General features: G+C 36.2%; 1 protein-coding gene across 1 annotated transcript in view; it reads left to right on the forward strand.

Annotated features, from left to right (window-relative positions):
* The first annotated feature begins 1,597 nt into the window (after positions 1 to 1,597).
* Positions 1,598 to 14,720, forward strand: part of LOC132853715 (scavenger receptor cysteine-rich type 1 protein M130) — a 25,909-nt gene continuing 12,786 nt past the window's right edge. Inside the window, exons 1-10 of the mRNA XM_060881651.1 lie at positions 1,598 to 1,931; positions 2,581 to 2,688; positions 3,850 to 4,038; positions 6,537 to 6,746; positions 7,147 to 7,455; positions 8,735 to 9,034; positions 10,457 to 10,726; positions 12,099 to 12,389; positions 13,048 to 13,341; positions 14,268 to 14,585. Of these exons, the coding sequence (XP_060737634.1) occupies positions 1,598 to 1,931; positions 2,581 to 2,688; positions 3,850 to 4,038; positions 6,537 to 6,746; positions 7,147 to 7,455; positions 8,735 to 9,034; positions 10,457 to 10,726; positions 12,099 to 12,389; positions 13,048 to 13,341; positions 14,268 to 14,585 (2,623 nt within the window). The remainder of the gene's footprint in view (positions 1,932 to 2,580; positions 2,689 to 3,849; positions 4,039 to 6,536; positions 6,747 to 7,146; positions 7,456 to 8,734; positions 9,035 to 10,456; positions 10,727 to 12,098; positions 12,390 to 13,047; positions 13,342 to 14,267; positions 14,586 to 14,720) is intronic.

Here is a 14,720-nt window from a genome sequence, read left to right on the forward strand (position 1 = left end):
CTATCTATCTATCTGTTTTTATTGCCAATATACAAAACCATTGGCTTCCATAGCAACAGCTAGTCATGTGTACAGATATTAATACTGATATGTCTATTGCGGAAAAAGTTGAAATTATCTTTTCAAATTATAATTTATTGTAAATTAATTATTTATTTATTGTAATCTATTTTAAAAAATGTTATCATTGTTTTTATTGTTTCAAAATGTTACCATTATTTCATTGGATTATATAGTCTTTTAATTCTGTATTATTTTATTATGATGCTTTATTATACTAATATTTGATATATAACATTATTATTATAATAAATTATATATATATATATATATATATATATATATATATATATATATATATATATATATATATATATATCCCTATGTGTGTGTATGTGTGTGTGTGTATAATTAAATATTAATGCAATTTCTTTTAAAATACTCACCATGATAAGCTTGGTGACAGGTGTGTGCATGCGTGTGCACGTGCGCGTGTGTGTATTAGATGCAGTGTGATTCTGGGCAGCTCTGTGGTGTAACTGAACCTGTGACAGACTTGGGATCTTATCAGTAAATCTGCACTGATGTGCAACTCTGCATTCAGTTCGCTAACTCATATCTAGCATATCGAGTTTCAGCAGTGTGTGTGGTTAACCAGTCCTCTGACACTGACACCAACATTTTCCACTGACCAAATGAACTTCATTTCAAGCACTCATTTGAAAATTCTATTACACTTTAAAAAATCCTGCATGTTTTTACTTCGAATGAAGATCAGCTCATAAAAGTATTCATCGGGTGCGTAGTATGCCTTCAGTTATATGACATCCAGCTTCAATTGCTGCTGTTTTGTTTGAAGGGAAATTATAATAAATATATAGGACATTAAGTTTGTATATTTTAGTGCACCATTATAAATTAGAACCACACAATTCACAGAAATAAAATAAACTAAAATACAATAGAAGTAATTCATAATAATAATAATAATAATAATAATAATAATAATAATAATAATAATAATAATAATAATAATAACAGTACATATTAATTTTGATATAATTTTGAATTTTGGCTATGTTTTATACAGTATTTATTGCTAATTTAATTCGATTCCTTTCCTTCTCGGCTCTCTAGTTTCCTCCTCCAGTCCAAAGACATGCATCTGACTGGATTCTCAAAATTGTCCACAGTTTGTGAATGGGTATGAGTGTGTGTGATTGTGTCAAGTGATGGTTTTGCACTTTGTCCAGGGTGTCTCCTGCCTTGTGACTCGGGTCTCCAGGGATAGACTCCGAGTTCCCCGTGACCCTGTTTAAGATAATCACTACGGAAATAGAAAAATGTGTACTTTGTCTTAGTATATACAACTTCCAAATTAATTATAGCAGTGACATGAAGTACTGCAGTAAAGTCCTGAGAGAATATACAGTATATTATATATATTATTATAAACTATTGCACGTGATACTATTACACATTTTTATCTATTTCTTTTCACCTACATTAAATTCTAGGTATATACTGCCATTTAATTCCGCTAGATTAATATTCATTATTAAGTTAAAATGTTTATATGCTTTATTTTTACTCCCACATGTTTTCTACAGCGCAAGATCGAATAGCTTTACGGGGTTCAAGCAGCCCATGTGAGGGCCGTCTAGAGGTTTACCACGATGGTCAGTGGGGTTTGGTTGGCCATCATGGCTGGAAGGATGCAAACGGTATTGTAGTGTGCAAGTCTTTAGACTGCGGTGTTCATAAGAAATCTGGGATTTTACAAAATACCTACCTGAAAAACCAACCTGAAAACTTTTTGATGGATGAAATCCTTTGTACTGGGAATGAGAAATGGCTCTGGCAGTGCCCTTTCAGCGGCTGGAGTAACACTCATTGCCTCAGAAAAAACTTTGTTTCAGTCGTTTGCTCAGGTAAGTAAACATTTTCTGTCTTAAAGGATGATACATTTAGAAAGCATGGTTGCATTTATTGGCTAAAACTTAGTCAAAATGTTAACGTTGGAGACGGCAGCTATAGAATAATTATTGAAAAATCTTCCAAATGAGTTTATAAAAGCGTACTCAAAGTTGTAGTACAAGCAGAATAACAACAATTAGCCAGAACTACTACTATATCAGGACTGGTGTTATAGAAAACTAATCAACACCTTCTGACCAATCACAATTGAGATTTTGATATAAACAAATAACAGATATATCAATATATGCCACATTAAATGTTAAATAAAAAATGTCTAACAATGAATTAGCTAGTTTTGATTACTAGGCTGTTAGCAATGTTAGGCTATAAAATAAAGTCTATTTCGTCAATCAAACTAATTGCTAATGCTAATAGAGTTGAAAGTGAAATCTGTATGTTCGGTAATGCTAACTAAGAGCTAATTAGTTCACAAGGCAATCTCAAAGCCTTTCAGTCAGTATTTCTAAGTGAAAAGACTTAAAACTAGGTATTTGTTGCTGCTTTGCTGTTCTAAATGTCCTACTTTACTATAAATGTGCTCTCTGCTTAATATGACATTAAATACAATATAGTAAACTGATTTCTTTTTTATCGGCACAGGGAATATTTCTCTGAGTCTGAAACTAAATGGGATGACAAACGACTGTGCCGGCGTGGTCCAGTTCACGATATCGAACAGCATTATTAACGTGTGCGACGAGAACTGGAGTGAGTTTCATGGTTGCCTAATCTCACGAGACATATAAGCAGCCACAGCTTCATAAACAAGCTCAATATTACTATTTTATTTTACAGCCACAAATTTAACATTAACATGTTAACAACATATACATTTATAAAATATGTATATATTTTATACTCTTCTTTTGAGACCCGAATGTCCTCATATGAGGACATAACATTTTCTCCCGAATTCATTGTCAGTTATGAATAAAGAGAAACAGTCAGTAGAAATTGTAATGCACACAACAGCATCGGCCTGGTCTCATGAGGAGATATACACACACACACACACACGCGCGCACACATGCACACACGCACACACACAGTAAGAGTCAAATGTTTGTACACACCTTCTAATCATGTTTGCCAACTTTGGTGGGGGGAGATGTGGGCTGCAGACCCATAATGGCTCTGGGGAGCAGAATTTCTAGGATCTCTATACAGTACATGATAGGCTGAAATCGGAATTTGTGGGAGGGCGTTACAATGCTGATTAATGCGAGGCTGTTAGGGTACACAGTAGACGTTGTCAGCCAATTCAAATTAGAGCAAGGAGGTCCTAAATTTAAAAAGTGGGTTGAGTTAGATCAGGGATCTTGAGGACACAAGTTCTTCCACTCCAACCTTCATATACCATGTCTTCATGAAGCTCAGGGGCTTTGTGCACAGGGGCATTTTCATGTTTAAACCATTTTTTAAGCCATTAAGCCATTGCGTAGATTCTAAAGGGAAAGTGTGAGACCAACGCAAGGGTCAGACTTTCTGGCACACTCACATCTGGGTCTGATTGTCAGGTGTTTACAACCTTTTAGCTATTACAGTGTATGTTATATATAGAAGTCATTTCTAGTTATATAAGTAACCTTTTCATAGGAAAAGTACTGCATGCTATATTTCCAGTATTGTCTATATTCTTGTCTTTGGGTGTGAGCACACTACCTAGCATGTGTTTGTGTGTGTGTGTGTGTTTTAGAGAAGTAAATGTAAAACTGTGTCTTAATACTTCAAAAACTTTACTTTTGGACCAACTTTAGTCCATTAACATGTGCGTTATCTAAGTAGCATGTGATCTGTCCATTATGTTGTTACATTGCATGTTCTCCCAGAAATTAAAACCTTCTAACATGAAATATTGATCTCATTCAGATGACGCCGTAGCGAATAAGATATGCCAAGAACTTAATTGTGGGAATTATCAGAAACGTGTTCCCAGCACATTTAATCCGAGAAAAAGTCGATACAGCGTGACACTAAACTGTACCGGCAATGAAGACTTCTTGTGGCAGTGTGCGGCCAATTCATCATGCCAAACAGAAATCAGCATCATCTGCACAAGTAAGATTGTGGCTTGATACTATCTAAGTTATACTCTATAACTCCATCTAATACCTCTCTGTGTTTTCATTCTTGAGAAGCCTCTGTGTTTTTTCCGAGTAGAATCTACACATAAACCCATTATTAAGCATTTTAAAACCTAGAGAACCCATAATTTCTAATAGTGTACATAAATTCTGTATCTCTTCATTTGCAACAGCTTTCACGCCACATGGTCTATGCAGGCTTCAACTGGATCATTTTTAGCATAACACTTACAAGCAAACGAGCGAATTAACCACAGAAAATTTTGTAGCTGTGCTTGTTAATCTAGCTCTATATACTTATTATGATATGGTTACAAAGTAAATAAATATTTCTAGATCTTTTCGAAATTTATTTGCTTTCTTAAAGCGTTAAAAACCTTCAATTTTGGTTAAAACCAGAGTTGTTGCTAGACATAAATATCTACTGTGGTCCCGATTACTCAAAGTTTACTTGTTTTGTATGTATAAACTCTATCATGTCACATCAGACTTAAAGATAACAGACTTACTTAAAGGAAACAGATATTATAGATGATTTCTTTACCCTATTTTTGGTAAAGAATTCATCTATAATATCTGGTTCCTTTAGGTAAGGAATCTCATAGGTGTCAAAGTTAAGGGGAAAACATAGGCATATAATACAACCAGCCACAACTGGAAGTCTTATCTCACTCCTACAGTATCTAGGCACTCTGTTTTTCTACCTCTGCTTGGTAAAAAAAAAAAATGATTCGAAATCATTTGTCTTACTATTTTAAAACTGTCTTCAGTTTCAGTCGTAGCCTATTATTACTTCTTTCCTAACACACGCCGATGCACGTGGAGTGACATGCATAGTTCACATGTGTGGTCGCTATGCTAACCGAACCGCACTAGAGAGCCTGTTTTTAAGAGTTGTGGGGATGTGGTAGTTTAGTGGCTAAGGTGTTGGGCTACTGACTTGAAGGTTGTAAGTTTGAATCACAGGTCCACCAAACTGCCAACTGCTCAGTTGTATAAAATGAGATAAAACTGTAAGTCGTTCTGGATAAAGGCGTCTGCCAAAATGCTGCAAATGTACATGAGTTAGTGTAGGTGGAAGTGGGGTTGCTTTTACTAATTAATACTTGAATAAAAGATTTTATTTTACTGGGGCACAGCAAATCATTTCTGGGGAACTTACCCAAGTAAAATGGGTCTAGCGACTTCTCTGGTCAAAACCAGCTACTGCTAACATCTGCTGTTTTTTCCCTGGCTGCATTGTATAAACCAGGGGTCGGCAACCCGCAGCTCCGGAGCCGCGAGTGGCTCTTTCATCCCTCTGCTGCAGCTCCGTGTAGATTTGGAAAATAAATATTTAATTTAAATTGATTTTAGTTTAGTTAGTTAGTTTTTTCATCTTCTACCGCTTATCCGAACTACCTCGGGTCACGGGGAGCCTGTGCCTATCTCAGGCGTCATCGGGCATCAAGGCAGGATACACCCTGGACGGAGTGCCAACCCATCGCAGGGCACACACACACTCTTATTCACTCACGCAATCACACACTAGGGACAATTTTCCAGAGATGCCAATCAACCTACCATGCATGACTTTGTACTGGGGGAGGAAACCGGAGTACCCGGAGGAAACCCCCAAGGCACGGGGAGAACATGCAAACTCCACACACACAAGGTGGAGGCGGGAATCGAACCCCGACCCTGGAGGTGTGAGGCGAACGTGCTAACCACTAAGCCACCGTGCCCCCTAGTTAGTTTTTTAAAAAATGAAATTCTAAGATTATGATGCTCTTGTAACATTAAAATAAATAAATGTTTATTTCTTTTGTCGCTCAAAATACGCCTCATAACTGCCGACTTGCGAAATTCCGACACACAGAAACAGACGTGTTTTTGGTTCGCTGCAGCCGGCGAGTTAAAATTTTGATGTCATGAGTACGAAGAGACTCAATTAGACATTGAACATTTTATTTGAAAGTAACCTTCAACCCGGCGTCTTTTTTGTTAAGGTTTAGTTCAAACTGTTCAAAATATTTTTGTTTGCTTGCAGAAATAAAATTTGGTTTACTTGGTAGCAGTTCATTGATTTCATAAATGCAACACACTACAGTTTTTTCTATACTTTCTATAAAGGTAAAAAACGATATATTTAGTGTTATCTTCATTTTAATGTAGATGTCAAATGGGTTTTGTGGCTCCCTGTGTTTTTTTTTTGTAGGAAACGGGTCCAAATGGCTCTTTGAGTGTTTAAGGTTGCCGACCCCTGGTATATACGATTGATACATTAGGACCTTTGTCAAAAACTAAACCATAGTTGTGTTTATTCTACAGAAACTGGTTTGAAATCTTTGACTATTTATTTACTGTATAAATTCTCACAGATTTTGACAGAGATTCTCCATAATTTTCTAACCTCACACAATGAAAATTGAGGTACGTCACAAAGCCATTATACTTCTTTATGCCATTCTAATCAAAGTATTTATTTAACAGATCATAATCATATCCGTCTGTACGGTGGTCCTGATATCTGTGAAGGATTTTTGGAGAAGGAGAACATCACTGAAGGAAAGTGGGTTAATGTAAATGAAGGAGAGTTTGATTCCAACATGGTTGATAACATGTGTGCTAAGATGAAGTGTGGCACTGGCATTAATGTGAAACCAGGCAATAAAAGCATAAGCACCTACCTTAAATGCTCAGGTAAGCAAATAAACGTGACCATTTGACTACACTGTGATAGTTAAGCTAACAAGGAATTAAAACTGTTCAGTAATGCTAAGTGTTATGCTAATGCTAAGGCTAAGGCTAGTCTGTTAGTAATAGAGTTTGCTTCACAATTTGTAAATCTAAACTGAATATATTAGATTTATGTCCATTTTCTCTAGCACATAAACAACATCTTGATCAAAATCATGAAATTTACTGCATTAGAAAACGCCACGTTATCATTAGCCACGTTAGCTATGTTCATTAAGTGCTTGTCTTGTTTTCCAAATACACAATGCTAATTATTAAAAAAAAATGTTTGTCCATGAATGATCAATGATTGCAGACTATTCATTTGCAGCTAAGCTTCTCTTGTCCATGCCCTGCATTTCAGATCGTGTCAAGATACAGCTAGAAAACAGTATGAAAACGCCATCACTGTGTTATGGGGAAATCTATGTAAATGTAAATGGCTCTCACAATGCAGTGTGCAGCAAAGATACGACTACTTACATGAAGATTGGTGAGGTGGTGTGCCGAGAGTTACAGTGTGGAAACGCCCTAACTGTGGTGAATGGCTACTTAGGAAAGCAAGGTCAAATCAGTCTTCATGGTTGTAATGGACAGGAAAAATCTCTGTGGGAATGCAACCACCAATATGGCAAAGTTGGCAGTTGTCAAACCATCAATATTGTATGTTCAGGTAACTGCAATGCAAGAAACTCAATTGATCAAATTGCTGAAATACTGTGTAATGCTTTTCAAAGGTTGGAACAGTGTGAACAGTGATGGTAAATAGTGTTAGTTTCATAGTGGTTTTCTTCATCTACAAACAATGTCCAATGTTCTTTTAACCTCTGTAGTCAACACAGGTTCAAACAGAGTCTCACCAGAGTCTGTCTCAATTTTGTATGTCAGTATCTCCACTGTCTCTCCTCCAGTCTCTGCCTCTCCGGTCTGTCGTTTGTTCTTCCCTTTAATCCTCCCTAATTCTTGCACTTCCTCCTCTCATATTTTCCTCTGTTGCTTACCAGTCTTTCATTCAGTCTCTTACCAGTCTCTCTTTCAGCATTTTTCCAGTATCACCTTCAGTCCGTCTCTCTTTCCAAACTCTTTCCAGTCTCTCCTTCAACTTTTTTCATTATTTTCTTAAGTCACGGTATCTCTTTCCATCATTCCCAGTCTCTCCTTCAACCTTTTTTTCATTATTTCCTTCAGTCCTGGTATCTCTTTCCATCATTCCCAGTCTCTCCTTCAACCTTTTTTTCATTATTTCCTTCAGTCCTGGTATCTCTTTCCATCATTCCCAGTCTCTCCTTCAACCTTTTTTTCATTATTTCCTTCAGTCCTGGTATCTCTTTCCATCATTCCCAGTCTCTCCTTCAACCTTTTTTCATTATTTCCTTCAGTCCTGGTATCTCTTTCCATCATTCCCAGTCTCTCCTTCAACCTTTTTTTCATTATTTCCTTCAGTCCTGGTATCTCTTTCCATCATTCCCAGTCTCTCCTTCAACCTTTTTTCATTATTTCCTTCAGTCCCGGTATCTCTTTCCATCACTCTCAGTCTCTTCTTTAACCTTTTTTTCATTATTTCCTTCAGTCCCGGTATCACTTTCCAATCTCCCCTTCTGCCTTTTTTTCCACCATCATCTTCTGTCTCTCTTCCAGTATCTCCCCAGTCTCCCCTTTATTATTTTTTGCCAGTCTCTTCTCCGGTTTTTCTTTCAAATTCTTTCCCTTGTCTTTCTTTCAGTCTTATGCAGTTTATTCTTAATCTACTAACAGTTTCTCCCCACTCTCTCCTCTAGTGTCTCTCTATCTGTCTCTTTCCCAATTTCTACATGATTCCAACCAAACTTTCTCTCTCCAGTCTTTCCTTCAGCCTTTTTCCCCATTTGGATGTTACTATAATTATTGCTTATTCAGCCATGGTGTTTTTTTAAATATGTTTTTCTTGCTTCTAAATTGTGATTCATCTTAAGCCTCTCTGGACATGCGTCTGAGCAACGGTCCTGACAAGTGTGCAGGCCAACTGGAGGTGAAATATTCTGGTTCTTGGAGGACCATAAGCTCTACAGGTTGGACAAAGCAGAATTCAAACATGGTGTGTCAACATCTTGAATGTGGAGAATCGATGGATAGCAATCAATATCACTTTGTCAAGAGCAACTTACTTATGCTGAAATGGACGCTGAAATGCAGTGGCCGTAGCATCTTTCAATGTACCGTGGAAAACAATGAAAATATTCAACAGAATTCAGCTGTCAACATCCTCTGCAACAGTATGGGATTTAATATATTTGTTTTTGTTTATATTTGGAATGTAATGCATGGTAGCTGTTGAATTGCATCTCCACGTAGCTTGATTCTGAGTTTGGGTTATTGTTCCTATGGAGTTTTCTCTGCTCTCCACATGGATCTTATTTGTTTTCCTGCTTCCTCTCAAGGGTAGATCTTCCTCGGTGGGGTCGCTGTGCTTGTTCAGGCTCGTTTTCAATCTAGGGTGTATTCGTTCCCCAAGACCAATGTTCCCACGATAGGCTCTAGATATTGCATCAAATTTACATTCACATTTCCGCCATTTGGCCGATGCCCTTATCCAGAGCGACATACAAATGTGCATTTAAGTCTCTATCGATGAATACACTAACACTAATCCACTATTTTACAGAGTTAGGATTCCATCATTTACATTTACAGCATCTGGCAGATGCCTTTATCCAGAGCGACGCTCAAAACCATCAACCTAACTAAACTTTGTTCAGGGAAAACAAACAGGGAAAGAAGTTCTAGTTTAAGTATTTCAGGAAGAGGTGGGTCGTTGTTTGAAGATAGCCAGTGGCTCAGTTGTTCGGGACATCTAGGGGAAGTTCATTTTACCTCCTCAATGCCAGAACAGAAAAGAGTCTTGCTGTATACCTACCTCTTATCCTGAGAGATGGTGGGATCAGTCAAGTAGTGAATGTAGACCTGAGGGAGTGAGTGGAGTGGGAGGAGTAATAAGAGCTTTGAGGTAAGAGGGTGTTGGTCCTTTTTTGTCTTTGTAGGCAAACATCGGTGATTTGGATTTGATGCATGCAGCTTCTGGAAGCCGATGGAGGGAGCGAAGCAGTGGGGTGGTGTGTTAGAACTTAGGCAGGTTGAAAACAAGTTGTGCAGCTGTATTTTGGATCATTTGCAGAGGACGAATTGCGTTCATAGGTAGACCTGCCAGCAGTGAGTTTCAGTAATCCAGTCTTGAGATGACAAGAGACTGAACAAGTACCTGAGTAGCCTGTGTTGATAAAAATGGCCAAATCCTTCTGATGTTGTAGAGAAGAAACTGACATAAGCGTGTCACATTAGCAACATGCGATGCAAAGGACAGATAATTGTACAGTACATAGTTACCCCAAGTTTGAGAGCCGTGACCGAAGGGGAAATCAGATCGTTGTGTGACCAGCAGTTTATATTCCATGACCCAAACAAGAATAAAGCTATTACTAAAGATGAACGAATGAAACGAATGTAGTAGCTTAATAAAACTTTTTCAATTATTGCAAGCTACATTAAAACTCAAGTTATATAAAACAAATGATTATACTATGTTGAATTTGTATATAATTGTTTATATTATCAAATCATGTTCATAAAAAAAGGTATTTTTAATTAGAAACCTTTCAGATTACATTTTCACTAGTGTTTTGATTCGATTTATTCCCCAGAGCATGAGCTCTGGTTTCTGCAGGGAAGCTCAACATGTGAAGGGAAAGTGATGGGTGAAAAAAGTGGATATTTACAAAACATAAGCAATGAAAGGGCTGATGAAGTGTGCAAAAGAAATCTTTGTCAAGGTGTGCAGATCCTGAAAAGTGACCACAGCAACAGCATTATAACATCAACTGTCTACCCTGAAAATGCAACCTCACCTAACAACGGTTCCATGAATTTAACCACATCAACAAACCCTCAAGATGATTATGTGAAATGCTCAGGTAATTACAGTTAGCCATGCTAAAATAAATGGATTTTATTTTACCTTCATAATATTATAAGATTATGAGTAAACAACAGTACATTGAATAAGCACTGTTATGTTTGTCTTGCTTAAGGGGGCATTCATAGAATAGAATAGAATAGAATAGAATAGAATAGAATAGAATTTTTGGTGTTTAGGGGATGTGGTAGCTCAGTGCTTAAGGCGTTCGAATACTAGTTCGAATGGGTTCGAATCCCAGGTCCACTAAGTTGCCACTGCAGGGCCCCTGAGCAAGGCCCTTAACCCTCAATTGCTCAGGTGTATAAACTGAAATAAAAAAAAAATGTAAGTCACTCTGGATAAGAGTGTCTGCTAAATGGTGTAATAACCTTTTTTGGTGCTTGTTAGAATAGAGAAATAAGATAGAATTGGTTAGAATGTTTTGGTTACAATGCACAGTATAACAAAAAGAAAACATCATTTCATTACATACTGTACAACATTATCGGTGGTTGATAGAATAGATTAGAATAAAATAGAATAGATTTCCTTAGCCATCATGCAGAATATAACTAATCTTTGGTGCTACAACCTCAACCATGCTTGTTAGAATAGAATAGATAGAATAGAATTGAATCTTCCAGCATGCCCAGTATAACAAAACAACCTTATTGGTGCTTGTTAGAATAGAACGGAATAGAATTTCTTTGTCATCAGACACATGGTGCATAATTCAAATCACACACTATGTATTTGTGAGGTAACAGCCTCAACTGTGCTTGTACAAAATTATTATAGATACGATAAAAATACAAAAATAGAAACAGAAAAACAGAATAAAATTAAGTATAAAAGGAATTCAGCATGCAAAAAAGCACATTCATACACACACACACACACACACACACACACACACACACACACACACACACACACACTACATTGTTACATATTTCAATATTGGTTGAAAAAATACATTTATGTTTTTTTGTATGTTGTATGTTTAGGTGCTATAGGGAAACAAACAAACAAACAAACAAACAAGCAAATAAATGAATAAATAGAAATCCTGTATTTTTTAACTGTTTGCTCAATTTCATCTCACAGGTTCTCGGCACTATTTCCAAGATGTTTTTACTTTATTACATCATCACATTTTTACAATATTACTTTATAGAATTATTTTATCAAACACTACAAATGACTCGAATTGATTCACTACACAAATTTCAAACTGCTTTAACCTCGATTTGTTAAAGTGAACCGAGGATCATTCCATTACCCTATATTTAACCCTACATTGGTACAGTCCATGAAATCTTGAAATTATGCGCTCCAAAAAGTTGTCATGCTTTCAGGTGAATTAATTCGGCCTTCTTCCCTCTCAGGCTCTATGGAGGTGCGGTTGCAGAACAAGTGCCTGGGGAAGGTTCTGGTGTGTTCGAATGACGACTGTGGGGTGTGTGCGGAGACGTGGACAGATCAGCAGTCAGAAATGCTCTGTAAAATCCTGGGCTGTGGGCAGATGATCAAAGAGACGTACAAGGGGAAAACAATGGCTGGAGTGACCGTGGCCAGTGTACACTGTTCTAAAACAGCAGAAAACTTCAACCAGTGCAACTTCATACAACTTAAAGACACTTCCTTATGCCAAATGCCAGCCTACGTTGCCTGCACAGGTAGTTATTCCATTCTGTCTGAAAAAAAAAGTTAAATAAATAAGCAAACAAACAAATAAAGAAACAAAGTAACAAACAAACAAACAAACAAATAAATTAATTAATAATAATAATAATAATAATAATAATAATAATAATAATAATAATAATAATAATAATAATACATTATTGTATCATTTTATAAACATGTAAATAATAATTTAAATTCAATTTTTATTAGTCACTCACATGCACAGTACTACATGCTTTTTATGACTGTCCACAGAGGTGGAATAAAAATAGGAGTAAAATAATAGAAGCATTATTTAAAAAAAAGAGTATAAAAATAAAATAAATAAAATGGAATTAGCTGTACAACAGAGGAATAGAAATAGACAAAAAAGTTTTTAAAAATATTTAAAAATGAAATAAAAAAAAAATTAAAAATTAAAAATAAAAATAAAATGATCTGGTCTCATTAAATTCTTTAAATACTTAAATATGATATGATATAACTCGTTTTTGTTCCTTTTCAGCAGAATAGGGATTCCTACATGTTGCTATGCACTTTAAGAATAAATCTGAAACTTTGTCAGCAGTTGGATGGAGGTTTACAGTATCTTACTGAAAAATAATGTTTTCAATTTCAAAAGTGAGCCTTATTCTGTTTTTCCCACAGGGAGCGTGAATGCTGTGCTGCAGGATCCGAGAGATAAGTGCGCTGGAATCCCGATGCTATTTTACTCTGGAGCAAATTTCCCACTGTGTACAAACAGCATGAACAAACAGACACAGGATAACATGTGTGCAAACTTTGGCTGTGGAGAAGCTCTCAGTTTCAACGAGTCTATCAGACGCTTATCAACAAGCCTGGGATTGACACAGATCACTTGTCAAGATACAAATATTACTAAATGTAACTTCTCTACAACTAAAATACAAACTTGTGAAATTGGCCATCTTAAATGCACAGGTATTGATTTTACTCGTCCAAACGTTGTTTCGTTTTATTTCAGGTAAACATGCTCATACATCGTTCGTCTAAGTCAATTTTAAACATTTTCATTACGTAAAAAAAAAAAAAATTATATGTTATATTAGAATTATAACCAGATCTAGGTCTGTGTAGCATCCTATAGTACTGCGCCAAAGTCAATCAGGATGTAATTGTCATTCTTGTCATCACAAGGAGAACAATTCCTAATGATCGCTTGCATACCTGTTTCTTTTAGAGACGATAGAAAGCCTTTAAGAGGTGTTAATTCTTAAGAAACCCTTTTTCCAAAGACTGTATCCAATAATTTATCATGAAATTCACAAGCAAGTTAGATTTTTTTAATGATTATTGGTAACATCTAATAATCATATTATTGTTTCCTTATATTTTACTCATAATAAGTCTATTAAGAGGGTAAATATATTGACAAATGTGTTATAAGTATCACAGTGTATACCGCATATTGCTTATAATAACGCATTACCGAGAACAGGATGCACGTCACAGCGTTGTTCGGTGTCATGAAATCAAGGGATAAGAGAAAAAAGATGAAATCCAGAGTAACAGCAGATTTTGGGTTGATTTCAAGGCAAGTGATAATTTCCAAATGATTTAGAATTCCTGTGATTGGGAATTTTGGTTCGTTTTTGTCAGGAATTTTAAGGTTTTTTTTTTAAAACAGAGAATCTTTCAAGTAGACATTTTATTGTCTATATTGTAGGTGTATATGTATAAAAAAAAACATACTGGGATTATTTTTATCTGGGATTATCTTTGATTATTTTTATTTTAGTTCTTGAGTGCATTTCAAGATTTCATGATCTACAGTACAGTACACCAAATACTATACCGACACAATCATCCCTGAGAAACGTGTCAGTAGTGTTTACTTTGTTTCTCAGATTGGAGAAGGTTGGTCGTCATCAACCACGAAGACGCCTGTAAAGGTGAAGTCTACCTCCAGAATGAAAAGCATTTAAATGCAGTGAGCAATGATGATTGGAAAAATCAGGAAAGAAACCAGCTGTGTAAATATCTCGAGTGTGGGAAATCCTCTGAAATTGACAATGGAGTAGAAATGAACGTGTATTTAGTAGATACGAAAAAGTCTTTCTCGAGCCGGAGCTTCAGTTGTCCTGCGAAACCTAACAGCATCTGGGACTGTGAGAATGAAAGTGCATCTGTGAAGAATTCACATCAACTCCACATCAGCTGTACAGGCAAGTGTAATGTTTACCGCAACACTTTCAAGCTTTTTATATACTGTAGATAGTAATCCTGCACACGTACTGTATATATCCAGTCATGTGAAAAAATTAGGACACCCCATTAAGTTTTATTAGAAGATTCCAGTA

Source organism: Tachysurus vachellii, chromosome 11 (genome assembly GCF_030014155.1).
Source record: "Tachysurus vachellii isolate PV-2020 chromosome 11, HZAU_Pvac_v1, whole genome shotgun sequence".
Classification (NCBI taxonomy): domain Eukaryota; kingdom Metazoa; phylum Chordata; class Actinopteri; order Siluriformes; family Bagridae; genus Tachysurus; species Tachysurus vachellii.